Source organism: Maniola jurtina, chromosome 24 (assembly GCF_905333055.1).
Source record: "Maniola jurtina chromosome 24, ilManJurt1.1, whole genome shotgun sequence".
In the NCBI taxonomy this organism is placed as follows: domain Eukaryota; kingdom Metazoa; phylum Arthropoda; class Insecta; order Lepidoptera; family Nymphalidae; genus Maniola; species Maniola jurtina.
In genome coordinates this window covers 4,469,310-4,496,599 of record NC_060052.1, presented here as the reverse complement: position 1 = coordinate 4,496,599, position 27,290 = coordinate 4,469,310, and the positions used below count along the sequence as shown (strand labels likewise).

The 27,290-nt window shown below is 36.6% G+C and overlaps 1 protein-coding gene and 1 long non-coding RNA gene across 2 annotated transcripts in view; both read right to left on the bottom strand.

The window, feature by feature from the left end:
• Positions 1–172: 172 nt before the first annotated feature.
• Positions 173–5,937, bottom strand: LOC123877695. Its single transcript, XR_006798652.1, has 2 exons — positions 5,270–5,937; positions 173–264 (listed from the first exon to the last, which is right to left on the bottom strand). It is a non-coding gene; the product is annotated as an uncharacterized LOC123877695 (long non-coding RNA).
• Positions 5,938–6,196: 259 nt separating this feature from the next.
• The window catches only part of LOC123877522 (octopamine receptor beta-3R-like), a 52,670-nt gene continuing 31,576 nt past the window's right edge, over positions 6,197–27,290 (bottom strand). The window contains exons 3-5 of the mRNA XM_045924325.1: positions 15,359–16,459; positions 7,565–7,676; positions 6,197–7,162 (exon numbers count right to left, since the gene is read on the bottom strand). Of these exons, the coding sequence (XP_045780281.1) occupies positions 6,946–7,162; positions 7,565–7,676; positions 15,359–16,459 (1,430 nt within the window). The 3' untranslated portion in view covers positions 6,197–6,945. The remainder of the gene's footprint in view (positions 7,163–7,564; positions 7,677–15,358; positions 16,460–27,290) is intronic.

The window sequence follows — 27,290 nt, the reverse complement described above, 5'->3', positions numbered from 1 at the left end:
TACTTACAACACAATAATTCATGAGAACGACTATAAAAATAATACCTATACTCTACTTTGAAACAGTAGCGCCGATTCTGTGATTCTATTGTCTTTCTCTAAACTAAATTTAAAGTATCTGCATCTTTTTCTTTTTAATATTGCTAAAAAGGACGGAACATTTTACATTTAAAGACTCTAAATTTTAGTGCACATCACAAATTTAAACAACAGGCTTGCAGCTGGCATCTAAATTGATAGCTTTTTTAATTTCAAACTGTCAAACTATGTCTGTCCTTTTCATATTACATTAGTAAGAAGAAGATGCGAATAATCTAAAATTTAGTTTTGTTCAGTATCAGTAACAGTATCTGGTTTAATAACAATCTTCGTGATTTTTTTATACATATAAGAAAATATTTACTTATGTAGTACGTACTTATAAGAAACAATGTTCACGCTATGCTTTATAATTTAACTATGTACATTGAATCCTATACTACAGCCAATAATTAAAATATTATATTATAATATTTCATATTCTATTCGTTATTAATTCCACAATATGTAACTTAAAACGTTCAATCAACGCTTAATAATTACGTATTTGTTTTCCCCTTTTGCAAATAAAACCAAATAAATAAAATTCCTTAATAAGTAATTATTTTTTAATTAGTTTCTAGGAAATTACCAATACTTTAGCTACTTATAATACGAGTGAATTTATTGGACAAAACAAAACCAGGAAATGCTTTTTTATTACAACAGAGAGATTAAATTAAAAAGGTTAAACATTACTGAGTTAACAATATTTTACACTACTAGGATATCACAACACGTATTCTAATTTAATTCTAACCACAATTTTACTATAAACATACATTATTTAGTGGAACCGTTAATTAATCACGGTTTAATACCCGTTAATTTGGTGCAACTTGCCCGAATTCCTTAGTTAAATGTAAAATAACTTGAATAATAGTTTGTTTCATAATATTTTCAAATATTTCACAACTAACAATTTTCAAACAGTATCATATTAATTTTATTCTATAAATTGTTACACTATTTCATATAGTGTGCGCAAAACAAGTATTTCAAACTGAATACAAGCCATATGACTACGCATTGTACGCAAAGAAATCTCAGACGGGCTTGTAAAATCAATCTGTCTGTAATCTATCGATAAGTTACTTAGCAACGTTGTTGTTTTGTATAAACAGACAATACAAATTAAAAAAAAATGATAACCTTGCTAAGTATCATCCGGACAGATTACAGATGGATTAATAATTTATTAATATGAATTTTGGCCGTTAGTCTATGACCTACGCTAACCTTTTTATCGTAATCGTATCTTTTGTTAGCGTTTCTTTTTTCTCAACACTATATTTTTAACGCTGCCTGTCCACGTACGGTCGTAAAACACGCGTTTTGTTTTGTTTTTGTTTATTAAGCACACAATACAGATAATGACAATAATAATACAATATTACAATAAAGCCATGAAAAAAAAAACTAGCCACTCTCCAAAAAAAAGTGTGTACATATGCAGTCAATAACATAATGGACGTGTCGCTTAGAACAGCTATACACCAAAAACTAAAATTTCAGAAAACTAGAAAACAGAACTAAACAATATTGCTATCGCACTAAACAATATCGCGTTGATTTCACGTGAAAATCTTATCATGTGCAAAGGCCTTAGATTCCTTTTCTTCGGTTTGATCGTTTTAGGGTTCCGTTACCCGAAAAGTGGCAACGGCCCTATTGCCATTTCAGCGGGAGAAGAACCGATCAGCGGGCTGTATGTATCTCTTGGATCGTAATAGGTAGAGAGTTGAGATTTTCACAAAATGTGTATTTTGTGAAATATTGCCGCTAGAACAACAAAATAATAACAGTTTCAAAATGACTGCCATGAAAATAATAATAAACAAATTAAAAGGATAGTACGGAAACCTTCGTGTGCGAATCTGACTCGCACTTGACCAAGTTTTTAACGAAGTATAACGTACTAGAGGATGCCCGCGACTTCGTCCGCGTGGATTTAGGTTTTTAAAGATCCCGTGCGAACTGATTGATTTTGCGGGATAAAATGCCTATAATATCAATTACAGGGACGCAAGCTACCTCGGTACCTTTCATACAAATCGGTTAAGCGGATGGGTATTTAGGAATCCCGTGGGAACTCTTTGATTTTCCGGGATAAAAAGCAGCCTATGTCCTTTCCCGGGATATAAGCTAACCCTGTACCAAATTTCGTCAGAATCGGTTAAACTGTTGTGCCATGAAAAGGTGGCAGACAGACAGATAGACAGACGCACTTTCGCATTTATAATATTAGTACGGATATGTTTATAGTATAACAGGTATCTATTTAAAAAAATCATGACACTATTAGGAGATTAATTTCAACCAGATACTTTGCTATTCTTCCGTCAATCTCTTTGCCAATGCCAGATTAGGAAACTTTATTGATTGACGTTCATTAGACATAATCTTACAGATACGAGTCCCTTGAGCGAAGGCGGTGATCAAAGGAAAAGAGAAAATACATCGAAAAATCAGTAGACATAATCTTTGAGTGATATTCCGTATTGGTCTGATTTAACTAATGGCCTATAAATAAATAATTTCGGGCGTTAAACCCACTGCCGACGGTCTACCGTTCTGAATTCACTTTCCTAAGTTGACTCTTATTCTTCTTGTCCTTTATCCCAAGCTATGTAGGGTTGGCACATGTCTTTTGCTTCCACTCACTTCTGTCATACGTCAAAGCATTTTCCACCCCTTTTACACACATATCCTCTTTCAGACAGTTTATCCACCTTGTCTTTGGTCTTCCTCTCCTCTTTTTTCCTTTCACAGACATATATTTGACATTTTTCTAGTGATACGATATTCTTCCACGATTTTGGCAGATTACAATGCGGAGGCATTTCTTATTACGTGCCCATACCATGCCAATCTATTACCTCTCATTTTTTTGCTTAAGTTACTATATCCCGGAAAATCAAAGAGTTCCCACGGGTTGGCATAGTCCTAGTCTTATGTGTAAAAATGAATCCCTATTTCCCTTGGTCACGCCATAACTTGAAAACGACTGAGCCAAATTGGATAATTCTTTTTTGTTGTGTCTGTAATTGTTAGGACAAGGTTTATATGAAAGATTTTTTTGGAAAATCCACGGGAAAAGCCAGTTCCGCGGGATGGGGACGAAGTCGCGGGCAACAGCTAGTAAATAAAATTTGAGAATACTTCCATCAGCCTCCTTCTATATCAGGAAAGCTAAGTCAGACTCGAATCGATTTGCGAATGTGCTGAATTCGGTATTCGAAACAAAATACGTCTCTCTCTGACCTCTGAGTGCCAAATCCGTGGTTAGTATGAGATTTTAGGTACGAGTACTACTCACCAACGTTGATAGAATTTGAGCGTCGAAACTCAAAAACTTTAGAGTAAAATGGACCTTATTCTGCTGACTTAAAGTAAAAAATTCAATACCACCGATTTTAATTTAGCAAGCTTACCGTTTGGAATCCTTGCTGTAGGCTTATGTACGAACTTGAACTTAAAATCAAGTGGATGAAGGTGCATTTTGTTTTGACGCTATATGTGCTAGGAGGTTGAACTCTACTATAAAATCTTATACTATAGCTACCGGTTCGATAGAGCCAAGCTCTGAGCAAATGGCAAGAAAAGTTGATTTATATGTACAGCTTAGCAATGCATCCAGCTGCTAGTGAGTATTTGGCCTCTTTTATACTATTTCTCATCTATTTCTATGCCCTATCCGTGGAAATAAGTCTTTATAGCACTCTTTCTGTCACATAATCCCATACAAAATGATAGAGCCAAAAATCTAGTGGGCGCTAACCATTTTGAGTCACTAACCAATCACAAACGAATTCTATGTTTTCTGATTGACTTCGAATGTTTTTTTGAAAACATTTTCGATTTGAATTTCGAATGTGTTTGAAAACATATTGTTTGGATTGGTTGGTGACTCAAAATGGTTAACGCCCACGGAGAGTTTTGGCTCTATCATTTGTATGGGATTACGAACAGAGAGAACGCTATACTAACTTCTTTCCACGAATAGAGTATCATTTTATTAAATTCTTACTCTCTCTCTCTCTCTCTCTCATATTATGATATGATAATATTTTGTAATGCTTATTAGCATTATACTATACTATATATATTATATTATACTATAGTATAGAGAAATGTTCAGCACCCAGAGAAATGGAAAGAGCATAGGGAAGGGAGGTTACAGGAAGGAAGGGAGATATAATTTTATGTTGTTGTGTAAAGAAATAATTTGTATTAAATAAAAGATTACCAAATTCACATGACCAAAGTATGATATCATTCGGTAAATAAATAATTCAGCCTAATAAATAACATTAAATATTAACTTTATAATTTCTATTTTTAAGTGCTTAATCCAATCAAATCCTTAAAATTATTGCCAAGTTACAATACTACTATAACCGCGATAACTATATTTTACAAGGTATTGACATATTTTACATTTATTTAATATAAATTTTATTATCTAAGCTACATAATATGTATAATTATTATCTAATAACTATCACAACGAAATTATTAATTAGGTTTATTTAAAAGCGCCTATTAAGTTTTGAAAACGGAACTTAGGCTGCTTACACACTGATAACTATTATAATGCCTCATTCAAATTCAAATTACTTCATGCAGAACAACTCCTCCGTGGCTACACCAACGGTTAAGGGAAATTCAAATTCAAATTCAAATTCAAATTTTTTCAAATTCAAATTATTTTTATTCAATTAAACTTTTACAAGTGCTTTTGAATCGTCAAAATAATCTACCACTGGTTCGGAATGCCGTTGAAAAACGCGTTAATGGCCGTAAATGTAGCCGCGGCATTAGAGACTGTCTAATATTATATGTAATTATTGCTTTGACTTTTAATGCTGTTACATTATTACGCTTATTTATATCTATTGTTATTTTAATATTCTAAATGTCGATTTCGCCAAGCATAATTGGAAATAATTTAGACAGACTCAGATACGACTTATTTTACCTTGGTGAAATCGAGCCTTAAAATAAAATTTAAGTTGGTAAGTAATTTTGAAATTACTCTTAGAATATACTATAGTTAAAAATTTTCATGATCTTTGAAATTTAAATAAAATTTGTTGTGGTATTTTATTTTTTATATTAACTAGGAGTCGATTTTTTAATCATCAAATAATTTTTATCTAAGGAATAAATTTAACGTTTTAAATAATACCTCTTTATTCCCCAGATAATAGTTATTCGACGATTGGAAAATCGGCCCTAAGTATAATATTTTATTTGGTGGGTATAATAATATTGTGTTTTTTATAATAAAAAAATTAAACATAATAATTACAAAAGTTCCTAGTTGGAAATAAAGAAATTTAGGTACTTATTTGCTTATATTTTAATTTTAACACTAGGTTTGATCTGCACAAATGGCCTTCTAATAGGCGAACAGATTGTTATAGCTACTTATTTAAAATATTACCAAAGATATGTCCAAGAATATCTGTAATTCAAGACTACTTTTTTCAAATACCTCTCTGTTTAATATGTAACAACCAAACAGACTGACAACTACTTTCTTATCTTCCTTCAAACTTTATAACAAGGAATCCGTAAAAAAATAGTTCCATAGACCAATAATCTGAACAAAAAATACCTATTATATATACAAGTAGGTAGTTATACTTTCATAATGTACTGGCTTGGCTTTAAACACTACATTTTGAGTAAAACAATAAGGCTGAGGTCAGATAAGCGTAATTTTGTGAGTTGTGCGTTACATTCAATTTGTCACATGGTCCGCAAGTGTTATAAGCTCCGTCTTGTGTAATGAATTGATTCCAGAAAGGTGTGGTTTCAATTATAGTCTCGACGCTGCTGTATCGAGGTGGCACCGCTTAATCATAATCATAATCATAATCATATTCTTTATTTGGTGAATACAGGTAAAAAAAAGTTGTACAAAGAGCATACAATGAGTCCAATGTATTCACCATTTCTGGCATGCAAATATAGTAATTAATATAATAATTAATTAGTCAAATAGTACAATGTCAAAAATTAAAATATGTTAAAAATTAATATTATGTCACAATAAAATTATTATTATACCTATATTATTTTACAGTGCCAACATGTCATTTATTGAATAAAAACATTTATTTATCAACCACGAAAAAAGATCTTTTTTGAAACGTGCTAAAGAAGTTAACTGACGTAAGCCTGGGGGTAGTTTATTATATATTTTTATGCACATGGCATGACTACACTTTCGGTATGCTGCATTATTGGCTCTATATGTTGTTACTAGTCGATCCCTATTTCTTGAGTTCCTCGGATAAATATCACGTGCTTTGCTAAACAAATATTCGTGTTGTTTAACAAATACACAAATATCAAATATATACATAGACGGGAGTGGGAGAATGTGTAATTGTTGAAATAATGGTCCATAGCCAATTCTAGGTTTCTGTTCATGCTGTGGCTTTCTTAGGAATTGGGATACTCCAGCTTTACTTTTTTCTTGCTGTTAATATACCACGATTAACATTTCACGAAATTACGCTCGTTTGGCTCCACCCTGATTAAATAATATTTAACGAGATTCACAGTCCTCAATCACCTAAAATAATCCTATAATATACACAATGCGAGTCTATCACATAAAAGCGACTTCTGTCTTTCCAATAGCTGATACAGCAAGACAGTACGCACATGAGCGTTATTTTAAACGCGTTCCGAAAGTGGCTGTTAAAATACGCATAGTTTAACTAGATTTAGAACTGAGTTGAAAGTTTGGCTTTAAGAACACTCGAGATAATAAAATTTATTTCAAATATAACAAATATTATAATTAAATAATGTTCACCGAAGTTTACAGTCCTTACAAAATATTCTTTATCACACAAAAGCCGCCGCACCCGTATCTTTCCAACAGCTGAAGCAGCAAGGTAGGGCGCACATGAGCGTGTTTTTAAACGCGTCCCGAAAGTCGCGGTTAAAATACGCGTAGATTAGTGGGTTTAGAGCGGAGTTAAAGTAGCCGATCCAGAATAGTACACCGACTACTACGTCTGGTGTCTCGCATGGTTCGCCGCACACATTTGTTGTTACGTACCTGTGAAAAGGGGTCTTGTTTTTTAAAAAAATTGGTGCAATAATGAAATAGTGAATGAATTTAGAAATTTGGTAAATAAAGCTTTGTAACTAAAAATTGAGATAGGGACCTAGCTTGTCAAAACTGAAATGCACAAACAAATACGGCGATGAAGACTTCATTAGCTGGACAGCGTATAATATTGCGCATAATAATATGAGCGAGCAAGACGGAGAAAATGCAACAGGCAGCAAAAGTCTTTTGCTGTTTTCATGCTCTCTAATTTTCTACTATTATGAGTGAGTGAGACAGAGTACAAGTTCATATTACAATGTGTAAAAAGCTTCACTTCTGTCAGATATCTCATGATTAAACACATTGTGGGTCAAAATATTGTAGCTAAGATGAAAAAAAAATATTTACCAAAGAAAAAATGGTAGCCAACACAACAAGAATGCACCAACGATGATGCCCAGTGTGCGCGCTGCCTTATGTTCAGCTCGCCACGACTTGCCGGCTGCACGAAGACTGGCACCTGTGAATTTTAAAATATTTAATACTAGAGGATGCCCGCGACTTCCTCCGTGTGGATGTGGGTTTTTAAAGATCCCGTGGGAACTGTTTCATTTTCCGGGATAAAAAGTTGCCTATGTCAATTACAGGGACGCAAGCTACCTCAGTACCTTTCATACAAATCGGTTAAGCGGATGGGTCTTTAGGAATCCCGTGGGAACTCTTTGATTTTCCTGGATAAAAGTAGCCTTTGTCCGTCCCCGGGATATAAGCTAACTCTGTACCAAACATCTGAATCGGTTAAACTGTTGGGCCGTGAAAAGGTAGCAGACAGACAGACAGACACACTTTCGCATTTATATTATTAGTATGGATTATGTCGCAGGTTAATAGTAGAATTCAGTAGTAGTAGTTGCAGTTTATAAACCGAGTCGGCATTTTACAAACGCACGCTGGATTGGGTCTGATTCGCTACTCAGTATGGATGACAGATCATGAACAAAATGACATCGTTCAAGTGCCCAGGTTTGCACACAACCTACACCTGTTTACACCTAAAAAAAATACGAAAACATTGTTAAAATGAGAACAAAAATCAAAAATAAAACTTAAAACCTAAGCAATAAGTGTAAACTAATTTGAAATATAAGGTCAATGCTTTTATTTTTCGGGCCGCTTTTGAACCACTTATTTTATAAATCCTTTTAAAAGGGCTCTCTCCGTCACTTACTCCATACAATCGTAGTTCCAATTTCATTTGAATATTAAGCAACCAATTTCCATGAAATTTTGCAGACATATTTGAAACTAATATCTGTGCCTGTGGTGTGTTAGATTTTTCTAAAAAAATGTAGTTTTAAAATTACAGGGGCTCAAAGATTTGTATGTGAATTTTTAAGACCGCGTTACTTTGAAATCGAATATTTTAACAGAAATCTGGAAAACCACAGGCATAGATATTAGTTTCTAGAATATGTCTGCAAAATTTCATGGACTTTGGTTGCTTAATATTCAAATGAAATTGGAACTACGTTTGTATGGAGCGAGTGACGGAGAGACCCCTCTTAAGAAAATAGATTGTGCCTTATGTGTAGGTGTAATAAAGCATTACCTATTCATGCTTCTGCTACAGAATCGTACGATATCGAGAATCGATATGGAAATCAAACAGCTTCGCAGCTTACAAATGAAGTTAGACATTTATTATTAAATTTCTCTTCTGCCCTCGTTATTTACCAAGGCTACGTGCAGAATGAAAATACCTTTAAGACAATAATTATAGAATAGGCAAGTACGGTGTATCTACGTTAGAAAACCCCGAAAGGCCGGCAACGCATCGGCGGTACTTCTGGTACTGCAAATGTTCATGGGCGGCGGTAATCACTAAACATCAGGTGATTCGCCTGTTCGTTTGCTCACTATTTTATTATTAAAAAAAACAAAAAAAAAATTATCTCCCTGGAGCAGTGTCACAAAAGTGGGAGGCCGCGGGTTCGATTCAAGACAGGGACAATTTGGGAGTTTATAATTTTTAAATTGTCTATGGTCGTAGGGGCGAGGCTACGGCCGTCAATAGTTACCGCCCTACCAGCAAAGCTGTGCCGCCAAGATTTGGGCATTTATAATTTTTAAGTTGCTTCTGGCTTTGCCTAGTCATGGCTAATTCCCATCCGCTGCCATGCGCTTTAGCGTTCGGTATGGTGCCATCGAAACCGATAAGTGTATGGGTTTATTAAACCTGCCATAAGTATTCTTTCCAAGTTAGTCCACTTCCATTTTAGATTGAATCATCACTCACCACCAGGTGAGATCGCAGTCAAGGGCTTATTTGTATCGGAATAAAAGAATCGAACAGTGCGTAGCTTACTTTTGAAGTTTACTATTTAATTTCTCTTCTGCTCTCGTTATTTACCGATTGTAAGGCTTCGTGTAGAATGAAAAGAGGTAAGTATAAGACAATAGAGTTGGTATGCACCTACTCTAGAACATATTGTGCTCTTGACATACGCTTTGTATAAATACTCTTTGTACAGTTTTAAACAAAGCTCTTACGTTGTAACAGCATTAACCCCTGCACATTGAAAATATTAGGTACTAGAGGATGCCCGCGACTTCGTCCGCGTGGATTTAGGTGTTTAAAGATCCCGTGGGAACTGTTTGATTATCCGGGATAAAAAGTTGCCTATGTCAATTACAGGGACGCAAGCTACCTCGGTACCAAATTTCATACAAATTGGTTAAGCGGATGGGTTTTTGGGAATCCCGTGGGAACTCTTTGATTTTCCGGGACAAAAAGTAGCCTATGTCCGTCCCCTGGGTATAAGCTAACCCTGTACCAAATTTCGTCAGAATCGGTTAAACTGTTGGGCCGTGAAAAGGTAGCAGACATACAGACAGACAGACACACTTTCGCATTTATAATATTAAGTAGTATGGATAGTATGGATATAGCAGGTTGCAACTTGCAACTATTTTAAGAATAAAACCACCCTGTAATGCATATATTTTGAGACCTCACTCGTCATTTTAGCTCTATGTGTCAACTGTCAACTGTCAACTGTCAACAACATGACGTAAAAAGTATATAGAACTTTTTTAACGTCCGTTAAGTAAAAAGTGTTATTTCTTGTACAGAACCCGTTGTGTGGCAGTCTGACTCGCACCTGACCGGTTTTTTAATATCCTAAAATGCATTCTGAATAGCTAGATACCAATATCGGGCCCGAGTCAAATTTTGCATGCACCTTGCAGTCTGAGTGCTAACTTTCAGTGAAATACTACGAGCAACAGAAATAGCGCATTGGCTTTTGTGTTTATAATGTTTACTTAGAGTACGGCACTGCAGCAAGCGGTATTATATTTTGCAATTATTATAATTGCGGAAAATCTCTAAGTAAGTATACATTATACAAAACAAAGTCGCTTCCTGGCCTCTGTCTCTCTGTACTAAAGCTTAAGTCTTTTAAAACTGCGCAACGGATTTTAATGCGGTTTCAATCAATAGATAGAGTGATTCAAGAGGAAGGTTTGTTCATAAAGTTTAGAGTCTCAATAGCTCAACGGTTGAGGAGCGGACTAACTTCCGAAAGGTCAGCGGTTCAAACCCCACCCGTTGCACTATTGTCGTACCCACTCCTGGCACAAGCTTTACGCTTAATTGCAGGGAAAAGGGCATATTTCTTCAAGCTAACGTAAAAAAAAATTGTTTTATGTTAGCTTGAAGATGTCGGAAGAAATCAAGCCGACTGAGAGCTATCGAAAGTGCTGTTTTATTTTTTGAAAATCAAGTCGCCAGTGAAGTTCTAACAGTAGGTACCATAAGTCAAAAAGTCTACTTTACAGGGAAGTAATAAAACTGTATAAAATATTTGTTAACAACCCTTGATATATTGAAAAAGTATTTAAATTAAGTTATTGACGAAATAAAAGACGTTAATATGTTTCTGATTGGTCGAATAAGAGCGGGTGATTATTTTCATCAAATGACAAATATTATAACTCAAAATTTAAAAAACCCCCGACATAACAACCTCTATAAGAAAACTAGAAAAGAGCTGATAACTTTCAAATGTCTGAACCGATTTTCTTCGATTATAGCTAAGAACACTCTCGATCAAACCACCTTCCAAAAAAAAACAACTAAATTAAAATCGGTTCATTAGCTTAGGAGCTACGATGCCACAGACAGATACACAGATATACACGTCAAACTTATAACACCCCTCGTTTTAGTTCGGGGGTTAAAAACTAGCCAAAAATGAGTTACGCACTGTAACAACTTCACTGACGAAATGCATGATGGAATTGTTCTCCCTTATTAGGACTTCTAGAAAATCACTTCACACTGACATCACATTAATATCTACATTGGACCCGTGCGAAGGCGAAGCTGATCGCTAGTAAAACATAATAAATTCCTGAGGGTGATGATAGGAAAGTCAAAGTATTGAGTTCATTTGGTCGGATAAATCAGTTTGGCATTTCTCGAGCGAAATCCTAACTTTGATATGTATGGAATAATTGTAACTTCTCCAAGTCTATCGAGATTACAGCCTTGGATGATATTATATAATATATATTTATTATTTAGGTAGGTACGTTTCGTATTGGAATTGTTATGGAAATTTCGGGCTTTACTTCTCAATATACTATAAAATAAAGTCGCTACCCGCTGCCTGTATGTATGTTTGTATGAACGCGTAGATCTATAAACCTTTTCAACGCCAACGTTGGCCATAGCCAACAAACCAAAACGTGCCCCACGCGCCAACGTCGGCATGGGCCGACTGAAATTACCGTCCACAATATTGGCAAATAAAAATTAAAGTAACGCTTGTATGTTTTATTTTATATTACCAAATTAAACTTTAGTATCTAAACTATACATTTATCGCGTATTAGGTAAAGACATAGCTTATATCCTGCAGATGGATAACGACTATAAAATTATTCGGGTCATATAATCCAGAAGGTCTTTGATAAATATTTTAATGATTGCGTAAGCGAGGAAAGCATTTTAAAGGCCACGAACAAAAGCAAAAGCAAGCCATAAATCTAAATTTTGCAGCTGTTAAGCCAATTATTTGCCTTTTATTTGGATTAAAATCCAATCCAACGTGAGCCTATTAATTAATATTTACTTTTATTTTGCCACACAAAAATACCATAGTTAATTAATATTCATACGACTATGTATATATACCGCAATTTTTTTAGGGTTCCGTACCTCAAAAGGAAAAACGGAACCCTTATAGGATCACTTTGCTGTCTGTCTGTCTGTCCGTCCGTCGTGTCTGTCAAGAAACCTATAGGGTACTTCCCGTTGACCTAGAATCATGAAATTTGGTAGGTAGGTAGGTCGTATAGCACAAGTACAGGAATAAAGAAAACTGCGAATTTATGGTTAGGTACATCATTAAAAAAAAATTAAAATGTGTTTCAATTTTCAAAGTAAATAACTGCACCAAGTGGGGTATCATAATATGAAAGGGCTTTACTTGTATATTCTAAAACAGATTTTTATTTATTTTATATTTTTATGTATAATAGTTTTTGATTTATCTTGTAAAATGTCGGAAAAATTACCCTAGTACGGAACCCTCGGTGCGCGAGTCTGACTCGCACTTGGCCGCTTTTTTTTAATAAATGTAGCTTCATCTGTCCTTTGAAGTTTAATAAACGAGTAGGTATATCTTTGAACTAGCGCCCACTGAAGAATGATCATTTAAGAAAACATAGGGTTAACACAATGAACTTTGAAATGGAAGAACGTGATAAAATATATCAACGTTGTTAATTTTCAATTACATGAAATGTAGTTACAACTATTGTTACACGAAATTGAAAAACATTGGGGCGCGAGAGATGGGAACGAAGATAAGAGTATTATGCTGAAAGACTGGGAAGTTTCGGAGAGGTGCTTGATAAAGACATTTTTAGGCAAGTGTATTCCAACTTTGATCATTGCTTTTTAACCCCCGACCCAAAAAGAGGGGTGTTATAAGTTTGGAATGGAGATATATTATACCCTGGATTAACACAAAGAATACTTTTTATCCCGAAAAATCAAATAGCTTCCTAAAATTCCCTAAAAATAGTTTCGCAAGTTTGAAAAACCTAAATCCACGCGAACGAAGTCGCGGGCGTCACCTAGTTTTTACTAATATAAGATCAAATTTTCTATACCGAATATACTTTCAGTTTTTGTCAAGCACCTTTTTAAAAGACTTCTATTGACTCTTGGGCTATATTGTGTTAGAGCGTTGAATGAATACCCTGACATTTAATATCAACATCAGATAGTCTCACTTTGATGTCTGTTCGTATAGTTGACACGATCATTATCTGTATGTTGTCTGTATGTCCAGTGGCGTAGCTACCTAGGGGCTAGGCGGGGCAGTGCCCCGGGGCCCTCAAACTCAGTGGGCCCTCGAATCCTTACCGAAAATCTCAATCGAACTGAACTTTTGAAAATTTCTATTTTATTCCCATTTTCAAAATACTACAGGTTGCAATGCGACTTTAATCATGGCAACTCAATTGAGAGATATCCGAAAGTTATACCTGGGGAATTGCTCGACGAGAGAAAAAACCTAGGGAATTCCCCTAAATTCTTTCTGTGGGTTGTTGATACTCGTAAAGTAGCTAAGCATTTTAAAAGTATTTGTATATTAATTAATCACACTAATATTATTAAGGCGAAAGTTTGTATGTGTGTGTGTGTGTGTGTATGTTTGTTACTCCTTCACGCAAAAACTACTGGATGGAATTGGCTGAAATTCGGAATGGAGATAGATAATCCTGGATTAGCACATAGGCTACTTTTTATCCCGGAAAACCAAAGAGTTCCCACGGGATTTCGTAAAACCTAAATCCATGCGGACGAAGTCGCGGGCGTCAGCTAGTGTCTGATAAAACCTAACCAGTTAAGATAGCAGTGGGGCCCCATTTTTTGATTTGCCCCAGGGCAATTGGTTACGTAGCTACGCCACTGTGTATGTCACGAATGTGCTGCTCTTGATTAAACTTGTACGGGATAATGGATTGCTTGATGATACAAAACGCAACAATGAGCTTCTGTTTTAATTTGCAACATGAAGTGAATCGAGATCGGTGGCTATTGAAACCTTTTTACGTAACAAAATACCTACTTTGTGACTTTAACCCGCGTGTATGTTAAATAAGCGTGCATTCCAGCAGCGATTTCGTGAAATAATAAAATTCATTTTTGATTTTTTAAATAAAAAGTGCACTAGTTATTTCATTAACAGGGCTCTCTCCGTCACTAACTTCATACAATCGTAGTCCCAATTTCATTTGAATATTAAGAAACCAAAGTCCATGAATTTTTACAGACATATTCTAGAAACTAATATCTGTGCATGTGGTGTTTTAGATTTTTCTAAAAATATGTAGTTTCAAAATTACAGGCGCTCAAAGATTTGTATGTGAATTTTTAAGACCGCGTAACTTTATGACCGAATATTTTAACGGAAATCTGGAAAACCACAGGCATAGATATTAGTTCCCGGAACGTTTCTACAAAATTCCATTGAGTATGATTGATTGGTTAGTATTCAAATGAGAGACGAACTACGTTTGTATGGAGCGAGTGACGGTGTGAGCTGGCTTACCTCTTTGGTTTGTCAGGTTTAGACATTGGGCTAAACAAGCACTAACTTTAGGATCATCTGAAACGTTGTGATGGCATTAGATTTTTGTGAGATTTGTAGTTAAATCAAAACACGATTAATATATTTCCCTTTCCTATCTATCTAAGCTAAGAGTGGCTACAACATAGTCTAATAAATTTAAAAATTAGAACTGGTAAATTTCAAAAATCAACTAGCTAGCAACTACCTCCTTTGGTAATGTTTTAAAATTCGATCCAACACAAAACAGAAAGGACCCAACCCACATAGAATTGATTATGGTATTAAAGCTCAAACTTTAAAGTTGAATCTGCAAAACAAGGCCGGTAAAAATTCGCATCGTCAAATGAACTTTATTATTTCATTGTTTCCCAGTAACTATTTATCGTAGCTTATAACTTATATGCGGTCCTAAAAGTAGCAAAAAAAAATAGCCTTTCTGTGAAATTATCGATTGTATAAAAAGACTGCGAATAATAACCGATATAATTAAACAGGTTTGATATCAGATACGTTATAAGGTCTATTTATGTGGTTAGAAATGTTTAAGTACCTTGAGAATTTAGCTCTGTTGCTGCTCTCGCTAAGTCTCTTGTTGCAACAGCTGATGTACAACTGGGTCTCCATCCAATGGGAGGCTGTCCGCTTGAAGATCTCTTGTTTGACCCACCAGAACAATACCCCGAGCTCGCTGTATCACAGCTAATGTTCACTGATTTTCTTGGACTTGCTTCTTTGCTTGGACAAATATCTCCTAACGCCATCACAACTTCTCCACCAAATTCAGTCTCCTCTGGTCCTACTTCCGTAAAAGTGCTATAGTTTGGACTTATGTCTGACGGCCTTCTATCGGGGTGTAAGTAATGTGAATGGTGCGCACTGTGCGATGTATGCTTTATATGGACAGAATTTAGAAGAATATTCGACGACGTTCTCGTCAAAGCTTCCCTTTGCCGGACCGCTTCTCTAAATATCTTACAGTACATTGATATCATGACTATACTCGGTATCCAAAAGGAAACGCTCGACGATATAATCGCATACACCATATTGGCTTTGAATATACAAACATCTGGATGCATTTTTCTGTAGTGCCGATGTTCCGCCGTCGTATACCATCCCATGAATATTGGAACGAAGCTAATGAATGCTGGCCATAACCAAACATTGGCGAGCATAAAACAAACAGTTCTGTGTGTCATCGTTACTGGGTACTCTAAAGGCCGGACGATAGCGTAGTACCTATCAACGGATATACAGCACAGATGGAGGATAGAAGCGCTGGAGAAGTATACATCGAGGGAATTGAAGATATCACAGACTAGAGGCCCGAACAGCCAGGCATCTGTCAACTCAGCGCTCGCGTTGAATGTCATCGCGCACAATGCCACCAGCATGTCGGCGACTGCGAGGCTGACGACGTAGTAGTTGGTGATGACGCGAAGCTTCCTGTGTCGGTGGACAGATATGATGACGAGGGCGTTCCCGAGCAGCGCTCCGAGGATGATGATGATGAAAACCAGGCCTTTGAGGACGAGCGAGATGGTGTGCAGGGTTTCGGGCGCGGCAGGCGGCAGCGTTGAGTGCAAGTCGTTGAGTAACGCTGGCTCCGTACCGCGCCCGCGTACTTCTACCTCCCCCCGAAGAGCGCCATCTGTTGACAAAAAAGAGCATTTAGACCGTATCCCAACAGGATTGACCAAGACCATAAGCCAAGTTGGCGGCCCTAACCGGTGAAATCCTGGCTAAAAGATCTCCACCAGGGTACAAAGTTGCCCTGGTTTGTACCCAGGTAAGGAAGCCATGCCTCATGGGCCGTACCCCCGCTTGGCCTTCAGCCAACTGGAGAAGACCCTGTCGTCAGGATTGACCCACAGCCATTGAGTCAACATAAGCGTGTGTCTCTATACAAAAAAGCCTTGATTCTTCAGACCAAAATTCACAACCATGCTTAAGAGTTGACGTATACAGATAGAGTAATTGTTGTTAAAATCGTTTGATGGACTATCAATCATCTTTATGTACTTCAAAATACCATTAAAATCCGTATACCGAAAATAAAACACATAGGACGCGCGCTGCGCATCTAGGCTTACCATGCGCCGCCGCGTACTCCTAAATAAAGACTTAGTTTGTATTGTTGTCTAGAAAGTCGCTGCGCCACGATTCTGTCGGTGTGCGTTACACCTAAGTATTCACATACTTTTCACAATGCACAATTAAACCACGATAGACACACAGACAGACAGATAAATTGATCAAACTTACGAGTTTCATACCTCCCTTTTTGTATCGGTGGCTAAAAACGAGCTGCTCTACAGTTCTACTGACCTTAAAGAATTCCTTATTAAACTTGAGTGGTTAATGCATATTCAAAAATCCATTACCCTGACGTTTGCTGAATCGTCGTCAAAGTAAAATCTGCATTTCTGTGTAATCCTGGACTATGAATTCTCCGATTTCCCTTTTTTTAATTCAACGACTAGTTAGTTAGTTCTTAATTACAATTTCAACTGGCAGTCAGCGCTGATGCGGGCTAACTACCAGGATATCTGGTTGCAAATTTTGTCTGGTGGAAGGATTCCGCCGTGGCTAGTTAGCACCCTACCGGTAAGCTGTACCACCAAGCGATTTAGCGTTCGGTATGATACCGAGTAGAAACCGATCAAGTGTATGGGTTTAATGAAACTACCATACCCCTTCCAAGTTATTCCGCTTCCATCTTAACTTATCATAACTTATTACTAGGTGGGATCGCATTCAAGGGCTAACTTCTATCAGAATGTAATTAAAAAAATCTTACATTTACTATTGAGAACACTGGCAAAGCAAAACTTCGTGAGGAGGCCACGCAGGCCTAAGAATAACATGTTTACTCATGAAGCTGAGAGTCTTCCATGAGAGGCCAGCGTGGTGGTCTATGGTCTAAGCTCTTTTCAATCTGGGTTGAGATGATGATGACGATGATATAGAATAGGAAGACAAGCTTACCCATGGAAAGCCGGGGCAAGTCAGTAAGCGACTTATAAAATGATATTTTGTTTAATGTAAATAAAGTCTAAGCTTCCAGTAAAGGTCATAAAATAAGATATTTTTAAAGCAGCTCACACAGAAACTCGGGTTCCATGGAGAGCAAGTTTTAATGAGGGCCTTAATTATAGACTAAGAGACGGGCGGAAAATTCTTATCATTAGAATACATCGGCTAAGGGAAGCAGATATTTTGTTTTCTAAGTGAAAAGAAATGAGACAAGATGTTCTTTAAGTATAGATACATTTTTGCTTAGGTACCTGCTAAAATAAATAACTGACGCAAAATAAATAAATTATTGCAATACGAGATAGTTATCAATGTGTTAGGAAAACGTATTAGATAATAAAGGCTTTTTTAATTTACTTTACTTTTATTTACCTGCTAAAATAAATAAAAAATGAATAAAGTACCCGACAGAAAATATTCGAACTTTAGAATGAGATAACGGTTTCGTAGAGCGTTGTCTCTGTCGTTGAGACCGACAAAACGTCACACAGATATGAGTGACAGAGACGACGCTCTACGAAGCCAAAATCTCTTTCTAAAGTAGTACCTAGTTATATGCAATATTTCCTGCCGCGTACTGCATTCATCTTGCCAGTGTACTCTGTTGTACACACTGAACTAAAGTAAAATGATAGATTTTAAAACTGTAGGTATTAAAATTAAATAATATACCTACTTATAAAAATATTATTAAAATTATATACGTAGTGTTATAACAACGTAAAAATATTTCAAAATGTTCTGAATGTATTGCTATATCACTTTCATAGTAGGTACTTCCCACGAAAAAGGATAACACTAGATTTAGAACTGCACTTATCAGTTTAGAGTAGCTTAGACATGTGTAACAGAATTAGTAACCGTGCTTTATTTTCACTGAAGTTTGTGATATATTATCTAACCTACGCTCCAAACTTAGATGGAATACCTAACTTTCAAGCTTTGCATACAGGAGAGCTTTCTAACTCAAACAGAAGCTTATTAAGTAGGTATAGATACCAACCTATGTTTATGTTTGCCATACTAAAATCACAAAACTGTGCTTGTATTAAAACTCATATTTTCATACTTAATACCTATCACATCACACTAATATCACACTATCACACTAATATTATAAAGGCGAAAGTTTGTGTGTATGTAGGTATGTGTGTATGTGTGTGTATGTTTGTTACTCCTTCACGCAAAAACTACTGGACGGATTGGGCTGAAATTTAGAATGGAGATAGATTATACCCTGGATTAGCACATAGGCTACTTTTTATCCCGGAAAACCATAGATTTCCTGCGGGATTTTTGAAAAACTTACATTCAAGCGAACGAAGTCGTGGGCATCAGCTAGTTAGAAATATAAAGATAAAAATAAAATTGTTTCTTTCAAATAACGATTTATATCATCTCTAAGAGGGTGGAGACTTCTTTTGGGAGTAGGATAACTACTTCTGTGTCAGAAGACACCGCTGTTCCATAACAATAGTATCGCTATAATGTGTGGTGGCGCGCCCTTGGGAAGGCATATGTCCAGCAGTGGACGCAAACAGGCTGATTGATTGAGCGAAAAGATTAATTTTAATTAATTCACGATAAATCTAACGCTTATCTCTTGAACTATCATGACGTGGCAGAATCATAACTATTCAAAACTATCTCGGGTCAGTCAACTAGGAAATATGAAAACTCATTCCCGACGTCTGGCGTAATTACGTAACGTATTTTTGCTGCATCAAGGTAGGCAGAGGCAAGCGTAAGTTATTAGATTATTAGACCAATTCCGACCATCAAAAGGAGTACAATAGTATCTACTTTGAATAAATGATTTTGACTTTGACTTTGACTTAGATGGTACTCGCGGCTTCGTCTGCATGGATGTAGGTTTTTAATCCCGTGGGAACTCTTTGGTTTTCAGAGATGAAAATTAGCCTATATGTCACTCTCCAGGTTTTAACTATATTCATACAAAAAATTATATCACATTAAAATAATCCATACTATCCATACTAATATTATAAATGCAAAGTGTGTCTGTTATCTGTCTGTCTGTCGATCTGTCTGTCTGCTACCTTTTCACGGCCCAACAGTAAACTGTTTCCGATTCTAACTGGAACTGATTCTAACGAAATTTGGTACCGAGGTAGCTTGCGTCCATGTTATTGACATAGACAACTTTTTATCCTGGAAAACTAAACAGTTCCCAAGGAATCTTCAAAAACCTACATGCATATGGACGAAGTCGCGGGCATCCTCTAGTATTTAGATATAGCAGCTAGTCTGAAATACGATGCGGAGTAAGAAAGAGAGAGACTGCGATAGGAAGCTTACTTAGTACTTAATTTCAATGAGATACCTTTATAAGTGAAGTCATAATGAAATTAAATAAACATTTTTTCTAAAGCTTCCAAAAAGCTCACAATACGACCGCAAAGCTTTCAACAATTTAGAGTGCTTTTAATACTGTTAAAGTGCTTCGAGTTTTCAGTACCAGTTTACGGCCTAAGTTATTACCCTACTACGGCAAAGTCAAAAGGAAGGGTTGTGATTTTAGCAGTCTATGTAGGTATATCTGTAGGTTTGTACTTTTGTGTATTCCACCCTAAAGCGCCGAAACTACTGAACCGATTTTGATGAATGAGGTGTCAAATCAATCATTATTATAAACCGGGTCGAAAGAGGGCATAATTATTACATCGCCTCTACAAGTCTACTGATGCAGGGTTACATTTCAGCAGCTCGAGACACCAAAGTTTATCGAAAGTGACCATCGCCGGAGACTACTTTTTAACCCCCGACCCAAAAAGCGGGGTGTTATAAGTTTGACGTGTGTAACTGTGTATTTGTCTGTGGCATCATAGCTCCTAAACTAATGAACCGATTTTAATTTAGTTTTTTTTTGTTTGAAAAGTGGCTTGATCGAGAGTGTTCTTAGCTATAATCCAAGAAGATCGGTTCAGCCGTTTGAAAGTTATCAGCTCTTTTCTTGTTATTACTGTAACTTTCACTTGTCGGATAAATTTTTTAAAATTTTTAATTTACACTTGTTTAGCTAAAAAGTTATTCGCTTTTTTACGAAACTCACAATGTCAGGTCAAAGTTTAGGTGGAAAATTAGTTGGCTCGTGTCTCTGAAGGTACGTAAAGTTGTCGGCTTTTCCATTAATCTTTCTCCGGTTGTGTCAGATTGCCATCCACTTGGATTTTAGTGAGATGCATAAGAGAGGGCACCTGTGTTTGTGCACACACTTGTGCACTATAGCAATATTTTCTAACATGGATTTCTAGTCTTTGTTTAATCTGAAATTATATGCCTCAAACTGCTAGCACAGAGTTTGAACATTCGAAGTGTGGTGAATCTACGCTGTTTAACTAAACGAAAATCTTAGCAATGCCTTTATCATTGAAAATTTTGATATTTTATGTTAAGTACTTTTGTAAATAGTAACTTTAGTATCAATCTCTGACTAAATCAAAATAAGTGTCCTAATGCTTTTGATATTACATTTTTTTGTTATCTGCTTTACAATATCTACGCACTCTGAGTATAAATCAAAATAAAAGTTCTGTTCTTAATAATGCCTTTGCAATTACAATTTTATGTTACTTGCTTTAGAAAAATCTACGCAACTAAATAAAAATCTTCGCACTGTAATGTACGTACTCTAACTAAATCAAAAGCTCTATGCAACTTTCTTGTAATTTTAAGTCTGCTTTAAATCATTTATTAAATAATTAGATTAAATTAATATAAAATATATAGCTACTATAAATAAATAAGTGAAAATTACTCACCGCTTCAAATCTTTTAATTTTGTTGCGGAGTTTAACTTAACTTATAAGTATATGAACATCTGGTACCGACAGATATAGTGGACATTGAAACATTATTTATTTGGCAAAGTAAGGCGTTATCTAACCGGGCGTTTGGCTCGACAGCTTGGCAATAAGCCAGAGGTCAACTTAATATCACGGGTAACAGAAAAGCTCGAAATCGATTACCGCCCCAAAAAATTTAATAAGCTATTTTCCGCATTATTAAGCTATTACATCTCGGTGTGGTTTCAGTTAATTGAAAAATTGTTAATTAAGAACGTCTTTTACTTTGATAATAATTTATACTCGACCTTACTTTAATTTGAGTAAATATAAAGCTTGTTAATATCTGTTGTATAGAAGCCGGCGTTAAACGGAAGTCCAACATCGGAGCATCCTCAGGAGATGTAGACCTTACATTAACTACTTGGTGGCTGGCTTATCCTGCATGTTTATCAGTGGGGGGGGGAAGGAAGGCCTTTCGTGTTTGGTTCGTCATCATCATCTCAACCCATCGTTGCCCACTATTGAGCAGGGGTTTCCTCTCAGAATGAGTCATAGTAGTCATGGTAGACTTCACACACCTTTGAGGACATGATAAAGAACTCCCAAGCATACCTACAGGTTTTCTCACGACGTTTTCCTTCACCATTTACATAAGTATTATTTACTTGCTTAAAACGCACTTAACTCTGAAAAGTTAGAGGTGCGTGCTCGGAACCGAACCCTGACCACCCCGAATTGATTTTTACTATGTAGTATATTGTCCAGCAGAAATGTTTCACCTATTATTTAGAGCTGTCAAAAAAATTACATCTTGAATTTGTTGACGCAAGGACAGGACGCGATAGGTAGAGATGGCAATTGGGGTATGAGGGGGGACGCCCCGCACACCCGAACGTCACCTCGCTATTGCGCACCGGGTCAGCGCGGGGGCTGTGCGGGTGTGTAGGGCGCCCTACCTCGATTGTCATCTCGACCGTACGTCGCGTACTTTAGCTATATTACCTTCGCCTCACTATATCTACCTGATGACGTAATGAAAAATAAAATTTTATCTTTATATATTCTGGTACCTAAATAGACAAGTGTAAATTAAAAAATTATAACACCCCCCCCGCATTGTGAAGGTTTACAGTAACTAGAAAAGAGCTGATAGCTTTCGAACGGCTGAACCGATTTTCTTGGATTATAGCTAAGAACACTCTCGATCAAGCCACCTTTCAAACAAAAAAAAAACTAAATTAAAATCGGTTCATTAGTTTAGGAGCTGTGATGCCACAGACAGATACACTTTCTTTTTGGGTCGGGGGTTAATAAAATATTATTTTGCATTGAACCCAACAAAATAAAATGATTTTTGACATTGACTACGAATAATATTTATTTTGTACTTATGGTTGATGGATATCATACCCTCACATGATTCTGCAGTTTGGCTAAGCGCCAAAGGTCAAGTTCAGAACTCGGGTCACGGAATTGATTAGTGTCAAACCCAAGTGGCGCCTCGTTGACATTGTTATCAACAAGATAATTGATTAATCTTTTAGAAGGTAACATTTTGACCTCCGGTAGTTAATGTAAGTCTAAGAGCGGTTACGCACTCATCCGTATTTTCACGGAATTGGAAGCTTATTTGTAAGGTTTGTATAATATATTTACATAATAACAAGTAGTACACTTCTTCGAAGGACTACTTGCAACATAGATTCAATTCAGTAGCTGGATGAATGACCGATTTTTGAGGTCCAAATATGGATTTTCCATTTCCTCCTTGCCTCAAAAAGCTCGTTAACCCGCCGGTCCCGGTTATTATCAAAATAATCTGACAATAGTCGTTAAACCTTGTCTTTCTTTGAGTTTGCTCAAAGTTGTAGATCGTAGGCTCAAACTTAGACAGATATAAATCTATCTCGTACTCGTGACATGGACATAACTATCTACAAGTGGCCAGGAAACGGTATGCAATACAAAATGACATTGGTAAATTATTTAAAATGTTTAATATTTGGTGGTAAATTATTTAATTATTTAATATTTGTAGGTAAATTATTTTGACGATTCAAAATTACTTGCAAAAGTTTACTTGTATAAAATATGTTCATCACTAACATAACATTTTAGTATCGAGTACTGTACGCTTCATAGAAAAACTAAGTAACTAAATAGTACCTGGTGTAATAAGAATTATCACTTCCTACACCCATGGTACGCTCACGCACATGAAGCTCACTGTTGTTATCAGCGTCAAAATAACCAAAATCAAGTTGCTTCAAAAACAGGTCGCGAATCGAAAGTCCAGTGTACTTGTATTAGTAGAGGTCAGTGATAATTGTTAGCTATAGATGAACCTGTCTCGTTTGAACTTTAAGTTAAGCCAAAATACGCTCTGTAGATATCAGTTTAAGATTCACAATCACACTCTAAGGTTGAAAAAAAAATCTGTAGAGCGCACTTTGACTTTGCTTAAACTTAAGTTTCAGTTAAAATGTCAGTGGTAAAACGCTGTCTCGTTTTAACAGTGTCTTAAGTCTGAGCAAAGACAAAGTGTATAGATCTCAGCCTCAGTTGAGTCCAGGCAGAAGGATCTCAGAAGCCACAGAATTATTTTCAAGAATAATGGGTGGGGACACATTAGGTTATTAAGAAGCGAGACACGATCCTCAGCTGTGTGAAATACGACGCAAAAAGATACTACTTCTTAGAAGTTTTTCTAATAATATACAGCTACGAACAATAAGGCTATGTTAAATTGTAACAACTGATCGTTATCGAGCCTATGCTTGACTAGGCTGGCTTCGTGCCAAAGGTCTAACTTTGGAACCAAGGTCTCGGTAAAGTACAAAATTGTTATCGAACTGCCGTTACAGCTTTTATATATAAAACTTAATTTGATTTATTGATGAAAAACTTCTTTTTTTGGGGCTGTCGGTGCATAAGGTCGTAGCTCACTTACACGACACGCTCGCACACGTTAAAAAAATAAACATTAGAATATGGGCTTAAAGTCGTGCTCTTTACATACATTTCACAGCAACAACATGAAAATTGCAAGCGGCCCACGTGTCTACAGCGTGCGGGCCACTCAGGCCCGGTATCCACCTAAGCGGAAAGGAGAGATGTGTATAGTTAACCAATCAGATTTTGAAAAGATGATGTGATAATTTTTTCGCATCATATTATGAATCTGACTGGTCGACTGAACACATCTCTCCTCTCCGTTTAGGTGGATACCGGACCTATATAGCAAGTTGTAAAGACGCCGCACTGCCTAGCTATGTCATCGGTCATCGCATGGATAGCGACATTTCTACTAGCTATAGACGCGTGAACTAGCGGTAACTTCGATTTGAGGCAGAGCCGTGCGGGTGTTGTGTGACAACATATTGTGAGAACGGTGTCGTGTAAATGAGCTACGAACTTAGGAGCGAATGGGACAGCGATAATAGCCTAGTGGTTAGAACTCCTATTTGGAAGGTCGAGGGTTTAATTCCGAACACGCATCTCAATCTTTTCGGACTTTACGTGAGTTTCAAGAAATTAAATATCATTTGCTTTAACGGTGATGGAAAACATCGTGAGGAAACCTGCATGCCTGAGAGTTCTCTACAATGCTCTCAAAGGTGTGTTGAGAGAAGACCCGTACTCAGTAGTGGGCCAGCAATAGGTTCTAAAGTGTTTAAAAAATGTTGTGATATATGTAAACTCTTCACGGCTGTTGAATCTTAACAACATTGAAATGTAAATAAGAGGTTTATTTCAACTTATAAGACATTTACGGCCATCATCAAAAACCAAATGACAATAAAATGGGTCGTAAGGTGGATTCAAATTTTACATTCTTGCAAATTCAATTTCAAGAGATGAAGATAGGAATTCTTAACACGTCTAGACTCTTTTGAATGAACGGAGAGATAGGGATTTAGATTATTTTGCAGGGTTTTAATACTTATATGTATTTTTTTGGTTGTAACATCTTAAAGCATTGCTTCTTGTTAGAAAAATCTAATTTCATTTATTCATGCTTAGAGAGTGAGTTTGATTCCTTATGAAGTAGGTACCTATGGTAGGTACGCGACAACTCGAGATGGCTATCGGCCGCACGTCACCTGCTATTCTGCACCGGGTAAGAGCGGGGGATATGTGGATGTGCGGGACGTCACCACCCCGATTGCCAACTTCCCCTATTGCTAACTTCTATCATCAAGCTAAGAATAATGCTTAATTAAAAATAACTTCAAATAGCTAATTATAATGAAGTGAAATTACAGTAGGTATCAATGTGACGACGTTTTCTCATAGCGGTTTTTGCATCGCGAGCAAAAACCGCTAGAAACCTTTGTCGCCTCGATTGTGCTTGACCTGTTAGTAGAGAGAGTCAGTTGGTTTTGAATATTACACACAGACCACTCTCCGAATTTCGGCCACGGTGGTCAATCTCTATGAAGATTAGCCATTCTCTATTCCCCCACTCTCATAGCCCGATGGGATGGAAATCCGACACGACCGGACAGAGATCAGGCGCATGACCGAGGCTTTATGTGCTCTCCAAGGCACGGAGGTGAAAAACCGCCAACTTCCTAACTGCGGTGAATTTCTCAACAAAAAAATCCAATATCTAACATATTTTTTGGCCTGACCCGAATCGAACCCAGCACCTCACCTGCAATCAAAAATGCTAACCTCTAGGCCAACAAGGTAGTTGTACCCCTGAGGGATATCCCTTAAGGGAAGCTTAATCCCCATTTATTAGACTTCCATATGGAAAGTCGATTGAAACGGAACGTGTAAGCGGCAATTTGGTACAAGTCAAGTTCGCATATTGGCGTCGAACGAGCATAAACTAGACCCCTGGCGTGATTCCAAGCTGTGCCAAGATAATGACCTTCGACGCAGCCAAATCAATAACAGCTACCCCTTTATACGTTGTTATGAAAAATCATCCTACTACAATATCTGTATCACACTAATATTATAAAGGCGAAAGTTTGTGTGTATGTGTGTGTGTGTGTGTGTGTGTGTATTTGTTACTCCTTCACGCAAAAACTACTGGACGGATTTGGCTGAAATTTGGAATGTAGATAGATTATACCCTGGATTAGCACATAGGCTACTTTTTATCCCGGAAAATCAAAGAGTTCCCGCGGGATTTTTTAAAAACCTACATCCACGCGAACGAAGTCGCGGGTATCAGCTAGTCACACTAATATTATAAAGGCGAAAGTTTGTATGTGTGTGTGTGCGTGTGTGTGTGTGTATGTTTGTTACTCCTTCAAGCAAAAACTACTAGATGGATTTGGCTGAAATTTGGAATGTAGATAGATTATACCCTAGATTAACACATAGGCTACTTTTATCCCGGAAAATCAAAGAGTTCCCGCGGGATTTTTTAAAAACCTACATCCACGCGAACGAAGTCGCGGGTATCAGCTAGTATCTAATAAATATCAAAGCTTTGCTTTATCGTTAATAGAAATTAAAACGATTAGTTCATAAATGACAATAATTACCAAGTCGTCTAAGCATAACTCGGCAAATTCTCTAAAGCATAACTTTAATAGAGTACCGATTAAGTCTAGACGTCTACCTAATCAGAGAAGCGCTTGGGAATTGTAAATTAAATTAGAGCTGCCAGCAAAGTAT